General features: G+C 36.3%; 2 protein-coding genes across 3 annotated transcripts in view; one reads left to right on the plus strand and one right to left on the minus strand.

Annotated features, from left to right (window-relative positions):
* Positions 1-19457, plus strand: part of LOC149842783 (uncharacterized) — a 45704-nt gene extending 26247 nt beyond the window's left edge. For both annotated transcript variants that reach the window (XM_089999435.1, XM_089999437.1), the window contains exons 9-11: positions 14052-16654; positions 18900-18983; positions 19100-19457. In XM_089999435.1, coding sequence (XP_089855561.1) covers positions 14052-16654; positions 18900-18983; positions 19100-19164 — 2752 coding nt within the window. In that variant the 3' untranslated portion in view covers positions 19165-19457. The remainder of the gene's footprint in view (positions 1-14051; positions 16655-18899; positions 18984-19099) is intronic.
* Positions 19458-19562: 105 nt separating this feature from the next.
* Positions 19563-23783, minus strand: LOC149842784 (serine/threonine-protein phosphatase PP1 isozyme 2-like). The gene is made up of 3 exons (XM_089999438.1): positions 23555-23783; positions 20096-20655; positions 19563-19989 (listed from the first exon to the last, which is right to left on the minus strand). Exons 1-3 carry the CDS (start codon positions 23772-23774, stop codon positions 19795-19797), a joined length of 975 nt encoding a protein of 324 aa, XP_089855564.1. The 5' UTR covers positions 23775-23783; the 3' UTR covers positions 19563-19794.
* Positions 23784-24869: the final 1086 nt, after the last annotated feature.

A 24869-nucleotide genomic window follows, 5' to 3' on the forward strand; every position in this document is an offset into this window, starting at 1 on the left:
ACTCTCGGATCATGGTTGTGATATTAAATTTTCATGTGATAAATGTTTAATACAGGATCGCCTGTCCGGGAAATTGATTGGGGAAGGCTTTAGAAAAGGCGATTTATACTACATGGAATCTCTTCGAGTTCCAAAATCTTTTTGTAATGTTGCCCGAAACAAAGATATAAACATGTGGCACAAAAGACTTGGTCATCCTAATATCACCAAGTTGTCTTACTTACATTTTGCAAAAGACCTATGTAAAAGTTCATTTTCTTGTAATGACTGTATTCTCGGAAAAATGAAAAGTTTACCTTTTGAGCAAAGAACTATGTTCTCATCAAAACCTTTTGAAATTATTCATTCCGATGTTTGGGGACCAGCACCTGTTGTCTCAAAAGGAGGTTTTTCTTATTATGTTATTTTTGTGGATGATTTCTCTAGATATTCATGGATCTTTTTTCTTAAATTCAAACATGAAGTCTTTTCATGCTTTAGAACTTTCCATTCGATGATCAAGAATCAATTTAATAGTAACATAAAGATTTTTAGAAGTGATTCTGGAGGAGAATATCTCTCCAACCAATTTAAAATATATCTTGAAGATCAAGGAATCATTCACCAAAGATCTTGTCCTAAAACCCCCCAACGTGCTTATACTGACTCAGATTGGGGAGGTGACCCTAGTAACCGTCACTCCACCACTGGTTTTTGTATTTTTTTAGGAGAATCCTTGATCTCGTGGCGATGTAAAAAGCAACAGAAGGTCTCCTTATCATCCACTGAAGCCGAATACAGAGCCATGGCATCTACCACCATGGAAATAGTATGGATTCGACGTCTTTTGGAAGATATGGGAGTAGTTGTCAAAGAACCAACAAAGCTATGCTGTGACAATAAAAGTGCCATCTACATTGCCAAGAACCACACATTTCACGAGCGAACAAAGCATATAGAGATGGATTGTCATTATGTCCGAGAGGAATACTTGAAGAAGGTCATTGATCTGCCATATGTGACATCTGAGTATCAACTTGCCGACTTCTTCACAAAAGCACTATGTTCGCCCAGATTTCATTTCCTTCTTGACAAACTTGCGGTTATCACACCGTAAGTTTGAGGGGGGGTGTTAAAATGTAGCTCCTAAAATCATTGTAAATATAAATATATATATTTATATACATAGAGATATATTTACATATAATATATTATATGTACATATATCTCTATATATATAAATATATATATTTATATATTTTTACCTGAAAGGGCATTTCTGTCATTTCCTGTTTTGCGCATATTCACTTTTAGAATATGCTGTAATTTTCTTTTTATTTTTACTTTTGTAATTTCTTTTTTTCTTTTTATTTTTTGATTTATTTTATGTGCATTGGGGGTCCCCCAATAGAGTCGTTGGGGGCCCCCAACGGTCACAAATGTGACCGTTGGGGGCTCTCAACGACTCCTTTGGGAGCCCCCCCTTGCACCTTCTAACATTTGTATAAATAGGGGTGTTCCCCCCTTGTATTTCCTAAGCTTGAGAGTCTCAAGCATTTGCTTTTATATATTGAAATACATGCATTATTGCATGTTTATTATTTATACACTTTTTGTGTATTTTGTTCAAGTGTTGTGAGAGTGCTTTCGTGCACTTCTTTTATAAAGTTTTTATGCTTGTTTATGTATTGTCTCTTCGTAGACAATTTCACATATATGTATATATATAACCATGAATTATTAATTCTAGCTGTTTCATCAATCATTGTCTTATCTTAATGATTTGATAATGATGTCTTATTTTATAAAATCTAAACTTGTTTTTCACACACACACACACACACACATATATATATATATATATATATATATATATATATATATATATATATATATATATATATATATATATATATATATGATAATCGTCAAATACAATTTGTATTTCATCCTTGATAGACATGCGTGTTCATGTTTAAAACTTTTTTGACCCATTACATGCTTAAAATGTAAAATTTTATATAAATCCTATCACTTGCATTTATTTGGTTGTAAACATGTCTTTTGTATAAGATGTGTGGCCTTAATTATTGCGTGAGCTTTTTCCCTCTATGAGAATATATGCACATACATAAAATGATATGTGGCCTTAATTATTTCTTTTATTTAACTCTCTTTAATGATACTAATTGTCTCATAATCATGTTGTGAGCAAAATCTAAATAGTATTTTCGATATCATTTACATTATTTTTAGAATCATTGGATTCCTTGCATATGATATGCCTTATTGCATTTATCTCTTGATTGATTTACTCATGAACTCTTTTTGAAGAATTGCTTATGATAAGCTTGATTCTTATTAAAACTTACTTTTTGTGTGGGTTCATCCCACTTTAATGAGATATATTTTTTCTCTTGGTGTGTGCACTCCTTTGAGTATTTCGGTTCTTGTGAGTGTGTTGAATGAATCTTTGTGTTCTTTGAGAAAGATCTTTTGTGAGCTTTTTTTTGAAATTCCGTTTGGGGTTCTTAAAAATTGATTAGTTGTGAAGTTTTATCCCACTTGAATGAAATTCATTCCTCTTTTATATTTTGCTTTCTCTTTATTGTTCTTTTGTGTGAACCCTAGTGGTTCGTGTGAGAAAGTTTTTTATATAAAGCTATATGGTTCTTGTGAGAGATCATTTGTGAAGAATCTGTTTATTTGTAAACTCTATCTTCCTACATTGCCAAAATTATCATAGGAATATTTTTTGGAACTTTATTTGTTCCAATTGGTTCCTTTTATAAACTAGATCAAGTTAGATGTTTATAACTTGCTTATATTAACAATACTTATGATTACATGAGCATATAAGTCCAAGTTTTTCCATCTACCATTGTTTGATTTGAAACCATGTTTTTTTCAAATCTGTATTTTGCTTGGAAAATAACTTCCATAAATATTTGTTGCCTTCTTATGGCATTTGTATAGCCCATCACAAACTTTATAAAATGCATCAATCTTCTTAGCCTTGTTATTATTGAATCAAAGATGTTTGTTGAGGTGAGTTATGTGCACCTTGTGTTATGTCATTTTAGTTTGTCAACTTGTAGTTTGACTTTAAATGACATGTTATGTGATCTCTGATTATGAGTGTGTCACTCGTTTGTTTTTGGCCATGTGATGAATGTCTAAGGTTTAAAACCATAGTGTTTCAAGGTTTATTGAAAAATTGATATCCTTTTTGTTAAATGTTTTTTTATTACAAGTCTTCTTGCCTCAAGTGTCTTTTCCTCTTATGCCTCTTATCTAAGTGTCATCATATGTAGACAAGAATTGTTTGTTCAGACCTTTGTGTGTGCTTTTAGCCCATTATTGGCTTTGTTCTCTTGATCTAGTAGCTGAACACACTTGTTTTGAGCGTCATTATATGTAAACAAGACTTGTTTCACACCATTGTGTGTGATGTTGGCTTTTGTGTCCTTGTTGTAGTCGCTGATACACTCATTTCAAGTGTCATTTTATATAGACAAGAGATGTGTAGTCACACCTTCGTGTGTGTTTTAGCATATGGTTGGCTTTGTACTCTTGTTCTAGTAGTTGAACATACTTTTGATTTAGAGTGTCATTATATGTAGACAAGAGATGTTTATTCACATTTTTATGTGTGATTTTAGCCCATGGTTGGCTTTTGTACTCTTGTTCTAGTCGTTGATACACTCATTTCAAGTATTATTATATGTAGACAAGAGGTGTTTATACACACCTTTGTGTGTCTTTGGCCTTTAGTGTCATTATGTTTATGTTCTTGTTCTAGTAGCGTATACAGTTGATTTATGGGTTTTGGAGGACTAATGAGTCAGTTGCTTGTAGTGGATGAACTATTGTTGAAATTTACAAAATTTTATTCTTAATTTGTTTTTGATCTGCATATATCATATGAGATTTCCTTCTAAATGAGTTTTTCCTTACTACTTGCAAATAAAAATATTTATCGATAAAAAGATCATATCATTGATATGCATATTTGAAAATCAATTTTACATTTTGGCATTTACCCTATAAGGAATTCAGGTACTTTGCATATTAAGTGTTTATGGTTTTCGGCCACCTAGTGAGCTTTTGTATTTGCAAATATTTGAGTGAGAAATTCCTCAATGAGTAAGGTTCTCTACTCAAATAACATTCATTCTTGACTCTTGGGTGGATGTCTTTATTATACTTAATTAAATCTTGTTCTTGCAAGTTCGTACATGATATTTGTTGGCATAAACCTTCTTCTCTCTAAGATGTGTGAAAAATCATTAACTCATCTTTTGTTGATAAAATGTCTCCCTATTATTGATTTGTGTGTGTTAAACATGTTTTCTTTCGTGTGCTCTTATACACATCCCTTTGGGAGCAATTAGTTCTTGTGTGAACATTGTCTTCTTGAAGATATTTCTAATACATGAAACTTTTCTAAAAGAGTCTTGATTTTAATACAAATCTCATATTTTTCGTGTTCTTTTGTGCACACACTTCTTACTTCCAAGTATTGATAAATTCCTTTGTGAGTATTTATTGGGCCTTTGTGCACATATCTTTCTTCAAGAACATAGTGAGTTTTATCAATATTGTATTTAAGATTAATTCATTTTTGCATTAAAATATGTGGAATATCTTTTGAATCGTTGTTTCTTCTTTATGAATCATATGTTCTTCTTGATCAATGTTATGCTCTCTTGATTCATTTTATTTGATATGTTTTATTTGATTGAGATACAAAGATGTTTTTTACTTGGAGCTTTTTGGCTTGTTCTATAGGATCTTCAAGATGAGATGAAAGAAGTACCTATGATACATCATGGAAGGAGCTTGGGGATGATCATTAAAGACATTTAAAGGCTGGTATTTGCAAAGTTCTTTCATGTGCTATAAAGATGACTTCCATTAAAGACTTTTGAAGACTTGGCATCCTCTTTTTGTATCTTTAAACTTTTCGTTATCCTCACGTAAAGTTTGGGGGGTGTTAAAATATATGTAATCATGTGTGTGTGTGTATATATATATATATACACACATCCGATAAGGGGTATTTCTGTAATTCTGCCCAATAGGGGCATTTCAGTCTTTTTACTTTTCTTTTATTTTCCCTTTTTTCTTTTCTTATTTTTATTTTTCTTTTCTTGATAATGCATTGCATTGGGGGTCCCACCTAAGAGTCGTTGGACCCCCAACAGTCACAAATGTGACTGTTGGGGGCCCAACGAGTCCTTGATGGGCCTCTCTCACTCACTCTCTCACTCCTTTGCTTATAAATAGAGGGGTAATCCCCTATGTAACTCATGGCTTTTCAAGCCTTCATTCAATAAAGTTCATATATTTTTGTGTTGTCTCTTTGAAGGCTTCTTGTGTTCCTTAGTAGACTATTTCTATATTTCTCATTGTGGGTTTGGGTTTGTCCATTCATTGGATCGTGTGAATGCATTAAGCATTCTTGTTATACATTTTCGCATACTTTCTAACAAATACTATAATGGATTGTCCGAATTATGAGAAGATATCTCTTCTTGAACCAAAGTGGCATTGTCCCGAAGATATTGAACTACACCAAAATCAAATAAATGCAGAGTATTTTTACCAATTTGTCAATGGTTTAAGATTGGATTTTGAATCCACTAAATCTGCTCTTCTTCGTCGAGGGAAAGTTCCCTCAATAGAAGACACCATAGAAGAATCAAGTATGAAAAAGAATAGGCTTAAAAAATGTATCTCTAAGAGTGATGATAACTCGGTTCTAGCCAGAAACTATGTTCGTACCTACAAGCCACCACAATATGGGAGGCCAAATGATGAACATTATGAAAAAGTAGGCAATGGGTATGAGAGAAATAAAGTTATTTGTTATTATTATTGTGAACTGGGACATGTGAAAACATAGTCCTAAATTGAAGAAACCTTATGAGAAGAAGGTTGCCTCTGTTGGACCTCCACAAGAGTCAAGTGATACAAAAATCTCACAAGATCCATTCATTGGAAATATGTTCTTGATATAATTAATGAAAGCTCTTCAACCTCTACTCAAAGGAGCATCTTCATTAACTAGAGTCGCGGTTTCTTCCTACGGCTTCTCTGATCCGAGTAAATCTCTTTGACTTCTTGATTCTGGTCTCTTTTTATATGACACCAAATGGTGATATGTTATCTTAATGTCATAACTCAAGTGGATCAAATGTATTCATTGTTGATGGAACATCTCTTGAGATTAAAAGGAATATGAAATTTTGAAAATATTTCTCAAAATTCAAAAAGATTTTCTATTCCCAAAATTAGATATATTCTTAAATTAAATTTAAATATTTTATTTGTTTCTCAATTATCTGATCATGGGTATAATGTTTTCTTCTCCTTTCATGGTTGTCGAGTATAGGATCGCCAGTTAGGGAAGCTGATTGGGGAAGGCCATAGAGAAGAAGACTTGTACTACATGAACTTTTTGAAAATACTCAAAAATATATTTTGTTGCAGTGTTCAGAAATTAGATTTGGATTTGTTGCATAAGAGGCTTGGCCACCTTAGTATATCCAAGATTCAGTTTTTTTTTTTTTCAAAATTAAAAAAAAAAATTGTAATTATGAAAATTTTACATGTAAAAATTATATTTTTGACAAAATGAAGAGATTACCATTTCAAGAAAGAACATTTGTTTCTTCTCGACCACTTGAGTTAATACATTTGGATGTTTGGGGCCCAACAACTCGTACATTTAAGGGTGGTTTTCTATATTATATAATTTTTGTGGATGATTTCACGAGACACACTTGGATTTATTTTCTTAAAAACAAATATGAAGTTTTCTTATATTTTCAAATATTTCACAGTTTGATAAAAAACTAGTTCAAGAATGATATTTCCATCTTTCGTACTAATTCAGGAAGAGATTTTTTATCAAAAGAATTTAAAGACTACCTAAATTTAAATGGTATCACACATAAAAAATCTTGTCCTTTCACCCTTCAACAAAATGACTTAGTTGAAAGAAAACATAAGCATATTATAGAAACAACAAGAACTTTGCTTATTACAAACCAAGTACCCAAAGAATTTTGGGTTGAATCCACATTAATTGCAGTTTATCTTGTTAACGGAATGTCATCCTCTTCTTTAAAAAATGTATCTCTTATTGAAAAACTTTTCAAACAAGTCCTAGATTACTCTAGATTGAGAGTCTTTGGGTGTAAATGTTTTGTTTTTACTGATAAAAATGACACACTCTCTTCCTTAGCTAGTCCTTGTCTTTTTTTAGGATTTTGCAAATAATAAAAAAGGCTATAGATGTTTTAATGCTAAAAATAAAAGGTTATATCCTTTTTATAAAAAGAAAGTTTCTTTGAAATTGAGAAAACTAAGGAAATAACCGAGTATTTTTTTTTCTTGGATGTAATTCCTAAGATTAATGATTATGATATTGATGTAGATCAGGAGGTTAGTGAAGAACCTCATAATATGAGTTGTATCCAATATTCCAGGCGTAGTCATTCTGAGCATCCATGTGCTCTTGAAAAATGTACCAATGATGAAAAATATGTAGAAACACAAACTAAAAGATCGTCTAGAGTATCAAAACCTCCTGGAAAATTTGTGTCTTATTGGTCTTTTTCACTTAAGTATCAAGCTTACATTGTGTTGATGCATTCTTATATAGAACCCTCCAACTATGCTGAAACAAAGAAACATCCAGAATGGGTAAAAGTAAAGAGAGTAAAATTAAACGCCTTAGAAAAAACAAATACTTGGACTGTCCAAGATATTCTCCTAGAAAAGAAACCTATAGGGTGTCAATGGGTATATAAGATTAAAACCAAAAGTGATGAAATTCTGAAAAGGTAAAAAGCCAGATTAGTTGTCAAGGGATACTCTCAAGAGTATGAAATAGATTACGAGGAAACCTTTGCACCAGTTGCCAGAATGGCCACTGTTAGAACCTTAGTAGCTCTTGCCTTTGTGAAGATATATATCAAATAGATGTTAATAATGCATTTCTTAATTAAAAACTTAGTTGAGGAATTGTATATGGAAACATCGTCTGGTATAATTATTCTTAAAGGAAGAGCTCTTCATTTAGATAAGGCCCTATATAGTTTTAAACAAGCACCAAAGGCTTGGTATGATATGTTTAGTTATGCTTGATGACATAACTTTGTTTATTAAGATTTTTGATGCAGGTATTATCATCATTCTCCTCTATGTGGACGATATGATCATCACAAGAAGTGATAAAGGAGTTAAACACATTAAAGGGCTTCTCAAAATACATTTTGAAATGACTGATTTGGGGTTTTTTAAATATTTTCTTGGTATAAAAGTTGCTTATTCTTCTAGAGGTTATCTGTCGATACCATCTAAATTTGCTCTAGATATTATTGCCAGGTCTGGTATCTTAGATGATGAGAAGGTTGACACTTATGAAGTTTTCAATATCAAAATGAAGATTAATGATGGAGAACCACTCGAAAACCCACACCATACAAACAACTTATTGGGGACACTGTTATATCTCTCGATTACAAGGTCTGACATTGCACATGTAGTTCATATACCGAGTCAGTTTCAGCATGCTTCCACCACTGTTCATATAGGAGCAATTTTGTGTATTATTAGATATATCAAAACTTCTATTTTTCGAGGACTTCTCTTGGCTACTTTGTAATATCGTGTGTTTTTATACTTAGTTAAATTTAGAGACTTCTGAAATTTGACTAAGTGTTGTAAAAATATAGGTAGAACCCTCGAAGTTAGGGTGTGATAATTGAGTCTGGGCTTGGCCCAGGTCTCATTGACAAGGCCTAAACCAACCAAGCGAAAGGTGATAACAAGTTTTATTTTTTACCTTTAAATTCAAGCAAAAATTGAGCAAAATTTGGGTTAAATTCAGGTGAATTTCGAAAGCGAAATTCGAATTATAGATCGTTAGATGTGCCTCAAAATTCTGAGTTTAATGGTATTTTACTTTTTCGAAAAAAGACCACCTCTGACAGGCCGGATCCAAATTTGGATTGAACTGGATCCAATGCATATGATCCAAATTAATATAGATCTGGACTCTGTCCAAGACCCATATTAATTAGGAATTGATCCAGCTTAAGATCCAAATGGGTTTTGGGTATGGATTTAGATCTTGGATCCAAATCCAAAATTCATATTCAACTAAAATATACAACTTTAAATTCAATATATAGGTTTAAATTAAAGTTATTTAAAATTAAAAAGACTCTCAGAGGGATAAGGCACCCTCTGGAAGTTTTTGGATATTTAATTATTAATAAATAATTAATTAATAATTAAATTAATATTTAATTCCGAATTTCAGAAGTTGTTAAATGGTAGGGACTTTAGAAGAGTCCATAATAGGCATGAGAAAGGTATAAGAATAATGAAACTTTAATAGAGTTGGAAAAAAAGGAAAGAAGTTGAAAAAGTCAAATGAAGGAGTTTTAGAAAATTTGGAAAGAAGAGTTGGAGATGGACTCCCATATGGGAAGTCCAATCTCCAGCCCTCTTTAGAAAGTGCTAGAAAAGGCGTGGGGGGGGCATCACCCCTAGATGCATCTATATTAACTCAAAAAAAAAAAGGGGAAAGAAAGAAGGGAAAAAAAAGGAGGAAAAGAGAGAGAAAGAGAGAAAGGAAGGAGAAGGAGAAGGAGAATCTACCTTCATCTTCGGGCATCCGATGATTTTTTTGGGTTTCTTCGAACTCCAAACAAGGTATGGGTGTTCTCTTTTGATTCAGATGAGAAAAAGATCCTAAGTTAGATTTAGGCAATATTTTTGAAGGGAACCATAAATTTTATTTTGGTTTCGCTTGCTTTGATCCATGAAAATCGATATATGCATGGTTGGGATATGTATTTTTAATTCATATGCACATACATATGCATTTAGAAGTATATATATACATGTAGAACATATGTATATATATAAATATATATATTTGGACAGATCTGTCCTATAAAATGAACGGACAGATCTGATCATTGCAACAATGGGCAGATCTGGACAGATCTGACCCATTATGAGTGCTGTCCGGTCTGGACAGATCTGTCCACTGTATTAGTAGGCAGATCTGGATAGATTTAAGGAGGGTTTTTTATGCACGTACATGAACAGAACTATGGAGAAAAAAATACATATATATATAAAATAATTTTTTTTGTACAGGACAATGATGTCCGATCCCAGCTGACACAGTCGGCTGGGACAGAACAACAAGCTGTCCGGTCCCAGCCGACTGTGTCGGCTAGGGCTGAGTGCCTGTCAAAACAGAACTGGAAAATAATAATAATAAAATTTATAATAGATATTTTTTTGATAGGCCCAGTCTAGCCACTGGTTCGGCTGGGCAGTTGCCTATGGGCAGCTGATTGGGTCGGCTGGGCAGGGACTGACCCAGCCGACTGACTCGGCTGGGTAAGTTTCAGCAGGGCACAGACCCAACCGACTGGGTCTGCTGGGCCAAGTGCCTGCAAATTAATTAACAAAAAAAAATGATAAAAGGTATACAAAAAAAATTTTGTAGGCGCCTCCAGCCGACTCAATCGGTGGGACAGTTCAGTCCCAGCTGACTGATTCGGCTGGAGTTGGGTCACTGCCAGAAAAAAAAAGATATTTTTTTTTATTGACTGGGCCCCAGCCGATCCATGGTCGGCTAGGCAGTTGGCCCAGAGCTGGCCGAGTTGGCCCAGAGCTGGCCGAGTCGACTGATCAGCTGGGTAGGATCTGAACCCCAGCCGACTGGGTCGGCTGGGCTCAGTTGGGACAGATTTAATCAAACAAAAATAATAATAAAAGATTTTTTTTTTCTTTATGCTTTTGTGTTTGGGTTAGCAGACAGGTTTGGCTAGGCAGGTGCAGGGGCCTGCTAGGCCCAGCCGACCTGGGTTTGGTTGAGCATGTAATATAACAAAAAAAAAAACAAGACCCAATGAATGCTGGACAGATCTTGATAAAAGGAAATGTATGTTTGTATATAGTGATCAAGTGCATCCAGACTTTGCCTACTTATGAATGTCCAGATTTTACATGCCTTTGTGTGTGACCAAAAGTACATATAATTTCATATTCATCGCTTTTTGCATATTCCGGTTTACCTATTATGTTTGAGCTTACATGTATAATTAAAATTACATGTTCAGATACATAATTTAAACTTATGTGTTTACATGCATAGATTTATTGTTTTGTTCAGACATTATGTGTTCAGATTCATATATGTTAAATGCTAGATTTATTGTTTTGTTCAGACATTATGTGTTCAGATTCATATATGTTAAATGCCCAAAGATACGTTCAGATTTACACATGTAAATTGCTCAGGTTTATTTCCAAATTTGCTTATAATGAATGTTTAGACTTCATGCATGTCAAAAGTCTAGTTTTCGCATGTTTATGATTGGTTGATTATGCATGGTCAATGTTTCTAATGCAATGTTACATATGCATGTAGTGGGCATGTGCAAATCCTGAAATTGACATTGTTCTGCGTATGCATATTCGCATGAATGTTCACATATTGAGCTTGAGATGATTCATGAAAAGAAACATGTATTTTGTATAATCATGTAAACACATGCATGTGAAATTTGTTATTCATGTACATTCTTGTTTAGTAAGTATGAATATGCATTTGAAAGCATGTTAAATGAATGTATAAGTGATATGCTCATTGTGATTTTTGTATTAGATGCATCAGAGGTCAAAAGTGGATCACCATAGGCCGTGTGGGCCTTGAGTAGGAGTTGTTCCATGTTTAGCTTTTTCTTATGCATTGCAAAAATCAATTTAATATTTATTGAACTAATTGCATTGTTTTATGTTGCCACGGGATGTGGTCCCGTGATGTGTTTCGCATATTGATTTGAGAAACGGATGTTATATTTTGCATGTTGATTTGCAAAATAAAGAATTAAAATAATTCATTCTTTTAATAAAAAGATAAAAAGAAAAAAACTGTGTAATTAATGTTTTTCTGAATGTCCCTTCTTTGGTGTGAGAATCCTGAACTGCGGTTTTGAGGAACCGTGAGGATACTAAAACTCTGTGTCGTTTGTACCCCTGAACCCAACTAGGTAGTTCACCTTTCGGCCACAGTTTTAAGGAGATTCTGTCACTTTGCCTGAGGGTGGTGTGTAGGCACAACTGTTGTTATTGGTATACCAAGAAAGTGACATTAGTGGATGTTGATTTCCTTAATGTCCCGATATTAGATATTGATTTCTAATGTTTCGATGGATGATGTTGATTTCTGATATCGATCGGGAGCTAAGTGTGAAACCTAGTAATAAAATATACATTATGTGCTAAGCTACAACTGAGAATCTAATTTCATCTCGGAAATTGTTGTACCCGTTTTGAGTAACTGCGAGCTATAATTAAGAAGTTGAACTAAAATTGTGTGCATCTAATAGGGACATATATATAAAAACAAACTCTGATAAAAAATAATAAATTAGTCATGCATGTGCATTGATGTCATGCATATTCTTGTTATGCATTAGAACATGCATATTTACATGTTCTTTGTGTTATATTAATGGTTTGAAGGAACATAGAGAATTAATATAACACAAGGGAATATGTAAATATGTATGTTTTAATGTACTGTCACTGTGTACGAGAGGAATATCTACATGGCACTATTGATCTTCCCTATGTTACTTCAAACTATCAAATGATGGACTTTTTTACCAAACCTCTCGCTGCTTCAAGGTTCTACTTTATCTTGGACAAACTTTTGGTTATTCAATTATAAGTTTGAGGAGTGGTAAAGATGTAAATGTATATATATATATATATATTAGGTTAGTATCTAACTAGTAAATGGTCTAACTAGGTTAGTTTTCTTTTGTTTATTTTTTAGGTTTTTGTCAGCCAAAAGGGGCATTGGAGAGAGAGCCCAACGATTCTATTGGAGCCGTTGGGATCTCTCCGAACATCTTTTTTTGGGAGACCTTTGGCCCCTATATAAATACGGGTAAAACCCCCTCTCATTTGTATGCTTTTCTTCTATGTATTTACATCAATAAGAATATTATTTTTTATCTCTTGTTCTGGTACCCTTTAGTGGGTGTTTGTGAGTGAACCCATTTGTGGTTCTTTGTGTGCTTTTGTTGATATTTTGGTGAAACTTTTTTTAGTGTCCACTTTTGGTGATTTAAGTGAATATCTATGGAGGAACTCATTTCTTTACAAGGACATGGGGGTTTACTTGTAGATACCCTCAAGATATCTTGTGACAACAAGAGTGCAATATACATAGATGACAACCATACATTTTACAAAATGACTAAATATATTAAAATAGATTGTCATTATATGCGAGAAGAATTTTGGAAGAAGACTATTACTTTGCCTTATGTCTTCTGTCACCTCAGTTTCACTTCTTACTAGACAAACTTTCGGTTATCATACATACATTATGTGTATATATTGATACATATATATGTATATATGTATTTTTTATTTTTATGTCATGCATGTAATAAGTTATGCCCTTTAGGGGCATTTTTATCTTTTTCTATTGTGTAATAGGACCTGTCCATTAGGGGCAGTTTTGTAAATTTTTTTTGTTTTTGTTTTTATTTTTTTTCTTTATTTTATTTATGGTCTTCTAGCCGTTGGACTAGTCTCTTGCTCTCCCTTTGTTCTATAAATATGAGTTCTCCTTTGTTCTATAAATATGGGATCTCTCTCATAGTATTTTTTATGCTTTATCAAGCAAGCATTTAGCACTTTTGTATTCTTGTAGCCCGTAGAGGCATCCATTTGTGCATTTGATTTTTGTTTCATTACAATCTTCTGTGTATTTTATGTGTTGATTTGACAAGTCTCCTCCATGGCAAAATGAGGATGCCTTATGTGAGGAAATCATGTGCATTTTCGTGTGTGTGTGTGTGTGTGTGTGTGTGTGTGTGCATACTCTTTATGATCGAAGTACTCAACTTTTACCATGTTTGCTTATTCATGACATGAGTCTAAACGATCAGGAGAGCATTTAACATTTGAAATAAATGGGCCTTGATTCTTGAATACTTTATGGAATATACCAGGAATTTGTTTTTGAAGTACTTTGCTTTGAGCCAACATAGTCACCCGGCTGATGTATCAGATGACAAGCACTCAACCTCTACACTTACGGATCCATTGTATGAAAGTGATAATAGAACCAACTTGATGAAGGTTCCAGCTACTACTATTTCAGCATCAAGTTGCCTTAGTGAAGAAAAATGTTTAAGAAATATTCTCTCTCCTGCAAAAATCGCTCAAGCTGAAAGAGAGATGCCAACTGACAGTGAGGAATCATCTGTTTCAAGCGATGAGAGTCAAACCCCTGCTGAAAGAAGTCGGCCTATGATAAGATCAGCGTCACCGAGGAGGTCAGCATCCCCAATGCGCAAGATTCAGATTGGTAGATCTGGTTCACGAAGATCAACAGCGCTTACCATTAAGAATCTTGGTTTCTATCCTGCAAGGGAAAGGATATCAACTACTAATAGGGAAACTGAAAACAGTAGTGAGGATGAAGAGACAACAGAGATGCCTAAAAAACCTGACAGTTCTGTGAGTATCAGTGTTCAGGATGCAATAAGCCTCTTTGAAAGCAAACAGAGAGACTTAAATTCAGACTTCCAAAAAAGAAGGGCTTCTGCTGAAATAGGGTCTTCTTTTTTTAACACAAAGAAATCTGTTCTAAGGAGATGGAGTGCAGGTATGGAAGACTGTTCCACAAAGTGTACTCGGGAAATTAATTCTGAAGAAGCTTCTCAGAAAGTTGCAGAGAATTCTTCGGCAGAAAAGAAGGCTGAAATGAATCCTCAAGCTTCAACTGAGATGCATTCTGGTGCTGTAAGTTTAAACACAGATAATGTTGTTGACAGTGGTGGGAGGGAGTCTGCTAAAAATGGTAATACTGAATTTGTTACGTTAAATGTGGATGAAACTTATAAACATGAAATGGCATCAGCTGAATGGAATCATCAGAAGGAAGCTGAGCTGAGCCAAATGCTGCTTAAAATGATGGAGAACAAAACTGCTGGGTCCCAAAATCAGCCTGGAAATGGTGCAAACCAGGCAATCATGGATATATCAAGGGAACAAAAGGGTGCCTTCTATGAACACAAGGAGAAGAGAGATGCAAGGCTACGAGGAGGGAATGCTGGGAGAAAGGCTGAGAAAGACGCCAAATTGAAGGCAGTGCAGGAAGGTCTTGATCGACGGAAGGTGGAAGTGGCTAGTAAGTCTGGTGTAAAGCAAAATCAACTAGGGCCATCTCAAAAGCTTTTAAGAAATTCTTCTCCATCAGGGTTACCAAAACGTGAAATTTCAAAGCCGGCCACTTCGAAAAAAACCGCACTCAGAGCATCACCAGTGTCTACAACACGTAGCTCTTTGTCATCAGCAGCATCACCAAGGACCTCCATTACACCCACTAAATCTTCCACCACTCCTGCATCCACTTCAAGTGCAACAAATCACAGGAAACATCAACCAGCTCCATCCCCGACCAAAACAAACCCCAAAATGGAAAGATCACAAACACAGCAGCTTCCAAAGACAAACAAAGGAGCTCAAAGTGGAGGGAAGGCCAACTTAAAGAGCAAGGATGACGGGAAGCAAAATATGATAAGAAAAAGCAACTGTGGTTCTCGTGGTACAAAAGCTGGTGCTACTGCCACTGCTGATGATTTGAGAACAACCCCAGCCAAGCCAAGCTTTTACAGCAAGGTAACAAAGAAAAACAGTGTGGTACCACTGGAATCAAAGCCTTTCCTGCGTAAGGGGATGGGAATTGGCCCTGGTGTTGGTCCTGTTGTTGTTAAAACTAAAGGAGCACAATTTGATGACTCATCCAAGACAGAGACAGATGTTACTCAAGACCAGGACCTGGAGGCAGCCACTATAATGGTGGATACTCCTCAATCGCCAGAAAGCAGTGAAATGAATCAGGTGAAAGCAGATGTGTCAGAGTCAGAACAGTGCGAGAACCTCCAGAAGAAGCTTGAGGATGACAATATTGAATCTGACAACATGAATTCCTCAGAGCAGTTATATTCTAACACAGATGAGTGCATCAAAACTGAAGTCACATTTCCTGTAGAAGCTCCTACGAATATTGGTCAAATGTGTGCATCAGAGGATGTGACAGATTTGATATGGGTTGAAATGAATGAGCAAGATAGACCAGTAGTAAGTGAAATCACACCCCTACAAACAACAATTCCAACAGTCATTACCCCAGAATCGTCTATGAGGAGCCCTCGTGTTCGCCATTCTTTGTCACAGATGCTTCAAGCTGATAGTAGTGAATCTGAGATAGTGAGTGAATGGGGAAATGCTGATAATCCTCCAGCCTTGGTTTATCAGAAAGATTCACCAAAGGGATTTAAAAGGCTTTTAAAGTTTGCTAGGAAGAGCCGCGGTGGTGATAGTATGACAACAGGATGGGCCAGCTCACCAGTTCTGTCTGAAGGTGATGATGACAATGAGGAACCAAAAGGTGTCAGCAAAAGGAACATAGATGCTCTGCTGAGGAAATCTGCACCACATTTGAAAGGTTTTGGACAGCAGAAGGGTATGCTTGGAGACAGCCATGATGGAGGGATCTCAAGCAAAAGAAGTGTGGAATACAATGGCATTCACGAGCTGTTACCAAGTACGTATATTACCATTTCTGATTACAGATAATAATCTTACCTTTTATTTAGGGAAAAAAACCATAAGTCTCTTAAAATGTTGAAAAGTCAATAGCAAATGTGGGAACAGTTGCCCACAAGGGGCCCACACACCTGGTAGGTGGGTTGACTTAAGGCGTTCAAGTTGAAGGGCATCAAGAGTTAATACCCAGGGTGTGTGTCCCTTGCCGCAAGGCCGAAGCCACCAGAAAACTATCCCCAATGGGCAGCGGGGAGCACTCTTAAAGTTTTACACTGTGGATTTTGAAACAGGGCCACGGTCAACATGGCACCTCTTGCCCTGTAATGTCCAAACCAAGGTTGCCAAACTAGGAAGCGGAAGCAGGAAACGATACGGGAAGTGGAAGCGAGAAGCAAGGCATTTTAAACTTTATAGGAAGCGGGAAGCGGAGTATCAATTTAAAAGCGAAATATTAAAAAAAATGAAGCAATATGGTAATTGAATAGGAATCGAACAAGAAACAAATAAAAACTAAAATAAAATTGATCATTCTTATATTTCATGATTTTCAGTAAAAGAGTTAAATTTTTGTTAAAATCTAACAATGATGGTTACTAATTTAAAGAAAGTACATGGAAAGTGAGTGAAAGCGTGAGAGAAAATACATGAAAAGAAACGTGAGAAAAGCATATAGGAAGCATAGAAGAAGTGTGGGGGAATCGAGATTCCCATGAAGTTTCGGAAGCGAGGAGTATCGCCCTTCCGAAACGAGTTTCCGAGAAGCGAGCTTCCCACCTACCTAAGAAGCTTCCGGTAACTCTGGTCCAAACCATGGCTGTGGTTTCTCCCATGGGAACACTTGACGATCATCCAGGTAATTTCAAATTTGATAATATCAAGATGCTCAGGCTGATATTTTTCGTCACCCTTTAGCAGTTAATTATCTCAAGTTCACTCATCCTTTGCAAAATTTCTATTTTAGCATTTTATTTCCACATTTGCTTTTTTTTTTGGTCAAGTCAATCAGCTTCTCTATCTTTGACCCTTCAAGGCCTGGAGTTACCAGGCTGCGGACTATCTCTTAAAATTCTGGCAAAAAGCCAGCATTTCTTAGTTAGCAGGCTATACTACATTAACTCTTCTATGCTACATGTCTAAAGGCCTTATTATTTTGAAGCAACTTATAATATGCATCAGTGCCTGAAAAGAGGACGGCATAAAGAAAGAGACTAGGGAATGGATACAAGTGCTTGTACGTGGTATGATACCTGTTTTCCAAAAGAAGAGCGTGAGGGTGTGGCTGGGATGTGTATGTATGTTATTACTTATTAGTAAGTTTTCACACACACATAGGAAATACGCATGCAATATATATATATATATATATATATATATATATATATATATATATATATATAGAGAGAGAGAGAGAGAGAGAGAGAGAGAGAGAGAGAGGTAAAGTTTGCTACCCATGTGGGTAAGGAACCCCTTAGTGAAAAAAATTTAATTTTTTTCAGGTTTTTTGCACTTCTGACCCTTCAGATGTGATATAAACCATGATTCAAGGGTTGATTCCTGCTATTTTGATCATGCTGAACACATCCATGAGGTTAGATTTGGTCAAAAAAACCTCTCCCTATGGGTTCCAACTTCTAACTAGGGGGTTCCTTACCCACATGGGAAGGAAATACTGTCTCATACTATATATATTGCTGTAAATAGAAAACTCAACTAAAATGATGAAGAGAAAAATGTACAGTGTGAAATATTCATAATATGGTAAAAATGATCCTTATACTATGCAATATGTCTACATGTACCATAACCTAGAAGCACCCAGTACCAGTACCAACACGGGTGCATTGGGCATTTCGAATTATCCATGTTATATTAGATCTTATGACAAAAAAATCTGAAGCATATGCCTTTGCCTACTATACTTGGAATATCATTTTGAGTTCCTGGGAAAAAGGCAAAGAAACCATCATTCAAGGAAACCAATTGGTTTTATATTCCTGCTTAAATAGTCCTTGCCATGCAATCCCAATATTTGATGCTGCTTCCTGCTCTCATTCGGCTTCCTAATCTTTTAACTCTACCACCTTCTGGTTCCTGATTAAAGAGCATCTTTTGTATACGTGTACGAAAAATGTGTCCTGGGTTATTGTGGTATGATGCTCACAAACATATCATTAAGTTTAAATTTCGTGTAGTAGTCAATTTTATTACATGATTATCATTCTTTCTGCTGTTTCAATTTTCAGAACGTTCCAGTCTTAGCAATGTTACTCAGTCTTCCCCAAAAATACGACAGGACCAAATCTCTGCAACTGCAGCCTCAACCAAAGGTGAGCTTGCTATATAACTGTTTAAAGCTGAAGCTTATTCTGGTTAACGTTTACTTGTTATGTTGAGCTTCCTTCAAAGAATTGGTTTCACTTAAACTGACTATATGCGTTCACAGCAACAAGGTCATTCTTCTCTCTCTCAACATTTAGGAGCAAAGGAAGTGAAACAAAGTCACGGTGATGTTAGTATTGGTGCTAGGTCGACATTTGCCTCCAGAACCTGAACGGTGAAGTTTGGCTGCATCCAAGATATTTTTCTCGCTTCCCTTCTCAGTTAATCCCATTTTACATTAATGTAGTCGCAAGCTGATATTTTGTGTTGTGAGAGTTGTCTGTATATACAATGCGATTATCACTGTAATACATTTCTCCCAAACCATAAGATGAATAGTCGCAAGGAGAATGAAAAAAAAACATCGAGTGGGTTGTGAACAGCAAAAGCTATTTTTTCTAGAGTAATGGACTCAAATTACAGTGGAATGGTGCCACAACAATGTGCTAAGGACCTTCTCTTCACTGTTAATAAGCAACAAAGAAGTCTTGCTGGCCAAGGGAAAAGTGATCATACTAAGCCAGCCATTTATTTTCTTATCAGGATGTCCCAGAACAATTTTTTGGATATGCATCTGGATGACGTTTACGCTAACAAACACAAGCTTGTCAATTCTGGAGGGGACTGCAAACCTTGTTCTGATGTAAACGTTGCAGATGTTAGCAGCACATTCCTCTTGTTGAAACATGTATCGTTTTGTGCCTCCACCAGGATCTTTTTTCCCTTTCATTTTGCACACAAAAAATGTTACCTTGGCTATCATCCTGACCTTGAAGGGTTGGAAGTGGATCCAGTCTTTCCCTTTCCAGGCTTGAGGATCTGGAAGGAGCAGAGCAGGTTTGTGTCGACAAGCATCATGGCACCGGCATTATTGAACTCTCCACAGTAATTAGGTGCAGAAAATATGGTGACAAGCTGCATATCTGCAAAGAATTCGTATCCATCTTCCACAACCTGAATCGGAAACACTGTTGGATCAAAACCAAGATGCCTAAAGTGGATATACGGTGATTTCTTCACAAAGAAAATTGAGATGATTTGAGCAGCACTAAAATGTTACCTGGTGCGCCCTACAGATGAGATCCAAGTCATGCTTCTTCAAAAATTCCGCCACCTTGTCTGCACCAAAGGTGAAAGATACCCCTCTGTCATTCTCGCCCCAACCTTTAATATCTTTGTCGGGATCTGCCCATAGAAGATCGCACAACAGCCCTGTATCAGGCACATCTATTGGTCGTTCAATCATCTTTATCTGTTCCAGGCTCTCCATTTCTGGTGACAATCCACCATGCATGCAGAGAATCTTATCGTCTATGATAGCTGCAACAGGCAAACAATTGAAACAATCTGTGAAAGTCCTCCAGAGGCGGACACTGAACCTGCGTTTGCATTCATCATAGAAGCCATAGATTCGGTTGATTGATGCGCATTCATGGTTTCCTCGCAAGAGGAAAAAGTTCTCGGGGTACTTGATCTTGTATGCTAAGAGTAGGCAAATAGTTTCTATGCTTTGTTTGCCTCTGTCTACATAATCACCCAGGAACAGGTAGTTGGCAGCTGGAGGGAAGCCACCATACTCGAACAGTCGGATGAGGTCTGTGTACTGACCGTGGATGTCACCTGCCAGGAACCTAAGATGATTGTCAAAGAGTCGCAGCTTGATGCAAATCTTTAAAGCGATAATGCCATTAGAGAAATCTTGCTAATATTTCTGAAAAAAAAAAATCCATCACTTATCCAAGAAAATTTGTGCTGGAAAACAATTCAACTAAAAATATGCATGAAACCATATGCTACAATGATTTACAACTCCAAACAGGTCCACTACTTGGATAGATGGTAATGGAAGCCTTCTGTGCGTCCAAATATGTGGCTGCAACCCATACTCCAAATCTTTTGTCTCAAATGAAAGTGAACTTGCAGGAGGCCCCCCGTAGGCTCTCATAAAACTGTTGCCATGAACATGCAACGACAAATAAAAAGGAAAAATAGAAACAGAGAAGAGGCAAGAAAACATAATAACAATATTCAGATACATTCCCAAAGAGATGCAATGCGAGCCATTTTGTCCAAAAGTTATTGGCAATACTTTTATATATGTCTGCATGCGTACATGTGCACACCAAACTATACTTGATGATATATATGCTTGGTCATGTGTCCAAGGAATGCCCCAAGATCATCATTCCTATTTTGCAAAACAATCCTCGATTTAAGCAAGACTTGTGGACCACTATTCCCACCTCAGCCACCGATTGGAGATGGATAATGGATTTGCCAGGTTTGCCATTGTTAGCTAAACTTGTTTTTAGCTTGCACTATACTTTCTCATGTACTCCTGAAAGCAAAAGGTAATCACATGGGATTTTCCACAAAATCTAAACATGAAAAGAGCGTGCAAGAGATCCTAGTAAAGAAGCAATAAGATGCAACTGGCAAACTGCTTACAAATATACAGTCAAATGCAGGCTAAATCTTCATCAATAGAGCAAGTGTCGATTGAAGCAACATATATGATCTAACCCTAGAGTATTTTGCTAATGCTCAAGAATTACGCAGGCCCTAATCTGAAACATGACTGAAGGACCAGCTGAAGTAAAAAAATGCAAAAATTACTTGATACACCTTCAAGTCTGAAAAAAAAATGCAAAAATTACTTTAAAACTACATGATAAAAAGGAAAGTCACGCTGCATGACAAGACACGCTCGTTCTATGGAGCAAATGCTATCACTTCAAAGTTCAAAGGAATGCTTAGATGTACACATCAATTGCAAACAACCATATTGGTGTTTTAAGAGTTGGGCTTGAAATAGGGTCATTAGGCACCTACGAGGCCATTTCTGATGCAGTTTGGTCCAAACTGCTTTATTTGCATAGTTTATGCAAGCCCAAGCAAGTACATGGTTCATAACTTCATAATGACAAGACATTGCAATTACAAAGAATGCACATCTGAAATAGGTTATCCAAAAGTTTCGAAAGTTGAATCTTGGATTGGAAGAAAAAGAAAGGTGATTCAGTGAGAAAATCCATAGAAGCGAATATCTAAAATGGCTCTAAAAGTTTTCTTTAAATCTAATTTGCTAAGGAAACTATCCAAACAAATGATATGGAGGATAGACTACAACTTCTCTTATGATAGTAGGATTAGGAGAGAAAGTCATACAATCTTCTTTTCTAATGTTTAAAGAAAAAAATAAACTCTCCTGCTCTTTTGGGAGATATGGTGGATATTTTAGAGATTCTTTAGACCATTCAATACAAAATTCATTGGACCAATTCTGATGGCTTGTGCTGCTAGATAATTTGAAAGAACTAATAAGATTAACCAATGTTGTAAAGAAAAAGATACAAATTGTCTATGCATGTTTTAAGGAATTACTCACAAGAAGATTGAGAAGGAAAGTATATGCCAGGTTCCATGGACCTAAAAAGCATTGTTGTATGTAAAATCTATAGGAGATAAAGAGAGAAATAGGTGTTTAATATAGTGAAAAGAGGGAAAAGGAGAGAAATCCCTGCTTTCCAAGGTCAGACAGATACAACAACAATGGAAACAGGCGTAGTAGTGTATATTTCACTAACACGTAGCTGCTTTCTCAATTGTTGGCCTGAAGGGAAACAGAACCAAGCTGAAGACGATAGAAAACAGAAGACCTTTTAGGTCTGTTAAGCAAGTAGGAAGCAATGTGAGAAGTGTAAAAGGGGAGAAGACATCTAAAACTTTTTCAAACTTGAAAGTAAAAGACACTATTGCCATAATATATGATAAACACCATCACCATCCAAGGTCAGCTAATCTGACCTTCTGATTTACTAAAAGATAAAATGCAATCTAGCTCAATAACCAGGTTTTCTTATTCCTAAAACCTACAAAGGTATGTCTTACTTTTTCTAACCATAGACACGGACATGCAATTTTACGTTTTGAGGAAAGATTTATAGAAAAGGAGTTGATAACTCACTCATAAGAGACTGCGGTTCTCTTTGCCATTAGGGAATTGTGTATCTTGTAGACATTCCTATGTACGGGAGTCGCAATATAAATATCCCAGGAAATGCGCTTTCAAATAAGCATGCTTCCCAAGAAACATTGTAAGGCTGCAAGCATTTGGTAAACATGCTTCTGTCATGATCTATAATAGCAATCTAAACCTGCACCAACCAAGGCACTGATCTCTCTTCAAGGGGAAAGACACCCCGAGGAGACCTCAAGCCAAGGAGACACAAAAGCACCCATGTATGTTTTATGGAATTACATAATCCGATCAACTTGATCCTATACTAAATTGCGGCAACCACCACCAACGACCACATCACAAAAGCATTAATAAAGAAAAGGGAGGAGCACATGGTCCTCATTGTATATACGCAAAACGAACCTTAACAATTTAAATAAATCCGAATTAAGAATTATGGGCAGAAAAAACAGGGCATTGGGGAAAGGAAAGGAAAGGAAAAGGCCAGTGTCATGGTATCAAAGGGGAAAAGGAAGAAGGAGAAAGAGAGGGTTGTACCGCAGATGTTGATGGGGGCCTCCAGCTCCAGGAGGTTGGGTTGGCTGAGGAAGATGTCCTTGGATGCGTAGCAGAGCTGCAGGATCTCAGACTCCATCAGCTGCACCCGCTTCACCCCTAACTTGCTGTTGACGCTGTCGTTGTTATTGTTGTTCTTCCTCGCCTCCAATAACCGCTTTATCAGTTCATCCAACAACTTCTCTTCCATCCCCATCACCATCCAAGATCGATCGATAGATCGCTCGCTCCCGGCCTCTCTCTCTCTCTCTCTCCACACACGCAGAAGCAAACAGCCAGAGAAGGGTTGGGGGGGATATCCGTTACTTTGGCTGGCTCTGTGGTCCCTCCACGTTTGCCGCCGTTTTCGGCTTTGCCTTTTGAAAAACATTGGGATCGTTCGCCCCCAACAACAAAGGGCAGTTGCCAATTTTTACCAAAAAGTCACTGGATCCACCCACGTGGTTGACATGTTACGTTGTCTGACCGAGAATATTTTCGGCCAACGGATCTTACTCTTTCTTTAACTCTTCCTCAACCCCACCCCAACCCACCTAAAAAATCTGACCGTCAATGTATTCGCCTCATTCCTCGTCCCTTTTTTCTCAAAGGCAAGCTGGGGTTAGGCAGACCCCACCAATTATTACTCAACTTACCACTAGGGTGTTGAACCTGCAACTTCCCACCACAAGAAGACGTGCAATGACAGCTCCTACCAACCATGGGGAGCCCAGCCTCATTCCTCGTCCTTAATAAAAAGAAAAAGGAGAACAATTATAAAACCAAAACAAAACCGTTTATTCGTGGGCTGCGATCAGTCGTCGCCACGGCCTAGAGAGGAGATGCCTCTCGATTTTTACGTTGGTTCAAACTTTTTATAATTACATCTGTTATGGTTTATGCACATTTTTTATTTTTTATATGCCTGCATTTTTTCTGAGAATTTTTAGAGGCTTTCCTTTGGGAGGGTTTTCCAGTTGAACAATTTCAAATGGAAATAAAGAAGCAATGGATGGAACGAGATTCGTGACAATGTTCCTTACTCGAGTAACTTACAGTTATCCATGTCAACCAAGCCAATGCTGAACCTCTACCAGCTTTTTTTCCCTCCCTTTTTCATTTTTTGATATAGTAGTCGAAACCCATCCTTCATGATAGGTCCTTCTCACAAGTTTTTTGGTCATGCGAGAAAGGACATCTGTAATGACCCAAACTGAGGTTTTTCAAGCTCGGGTTTTTGGAGGTTAGTTTTTAAATTTTTTTTACCAAAATGACCTCAAAATCATGTCAATTTTTTTTTTCATAATAACTGAATTAA

The sequence above is a fragment of the Nuphar pumila genome, chromosome 3 (genome assembly GCF_984573655.1).
Source record: "Nuphar pumila chromosome 3, dmNupPumi1.hap1.1, whole genome shotgun sequence".
In the NCBI taxonomy this organism is placed as follows: Eukaryota; Viridiplantae; Streptophyta; class Magnoliopsida; order Nymphaeales; family Nymphaeaceae; genus Nuphar; species Nuphar pumila.

Coding starts and splice junctions, on each gene's coding strand:
- LOC149842784 (XM_089999438.1), bottom strand. CDS start 23,774: ATGGTGATGGGGATGGAAGAGAAGTTGTTGGATGAACTGATAAAGCGG. Junction 20,656..23,554: donor GGCCCCCATCAACATCTGCG/GTACAACCCTCT, acceptor GGTTCCTGGCAG/GTGACATCCACGGTCAGTAC. Junction 19,990..20,095: donor TCATCTGTAGGGCGCACCAG/GTAACATTTTAG, acceptor TTTCCGATTCAG/GTTGTGGAAGATGGATACGA.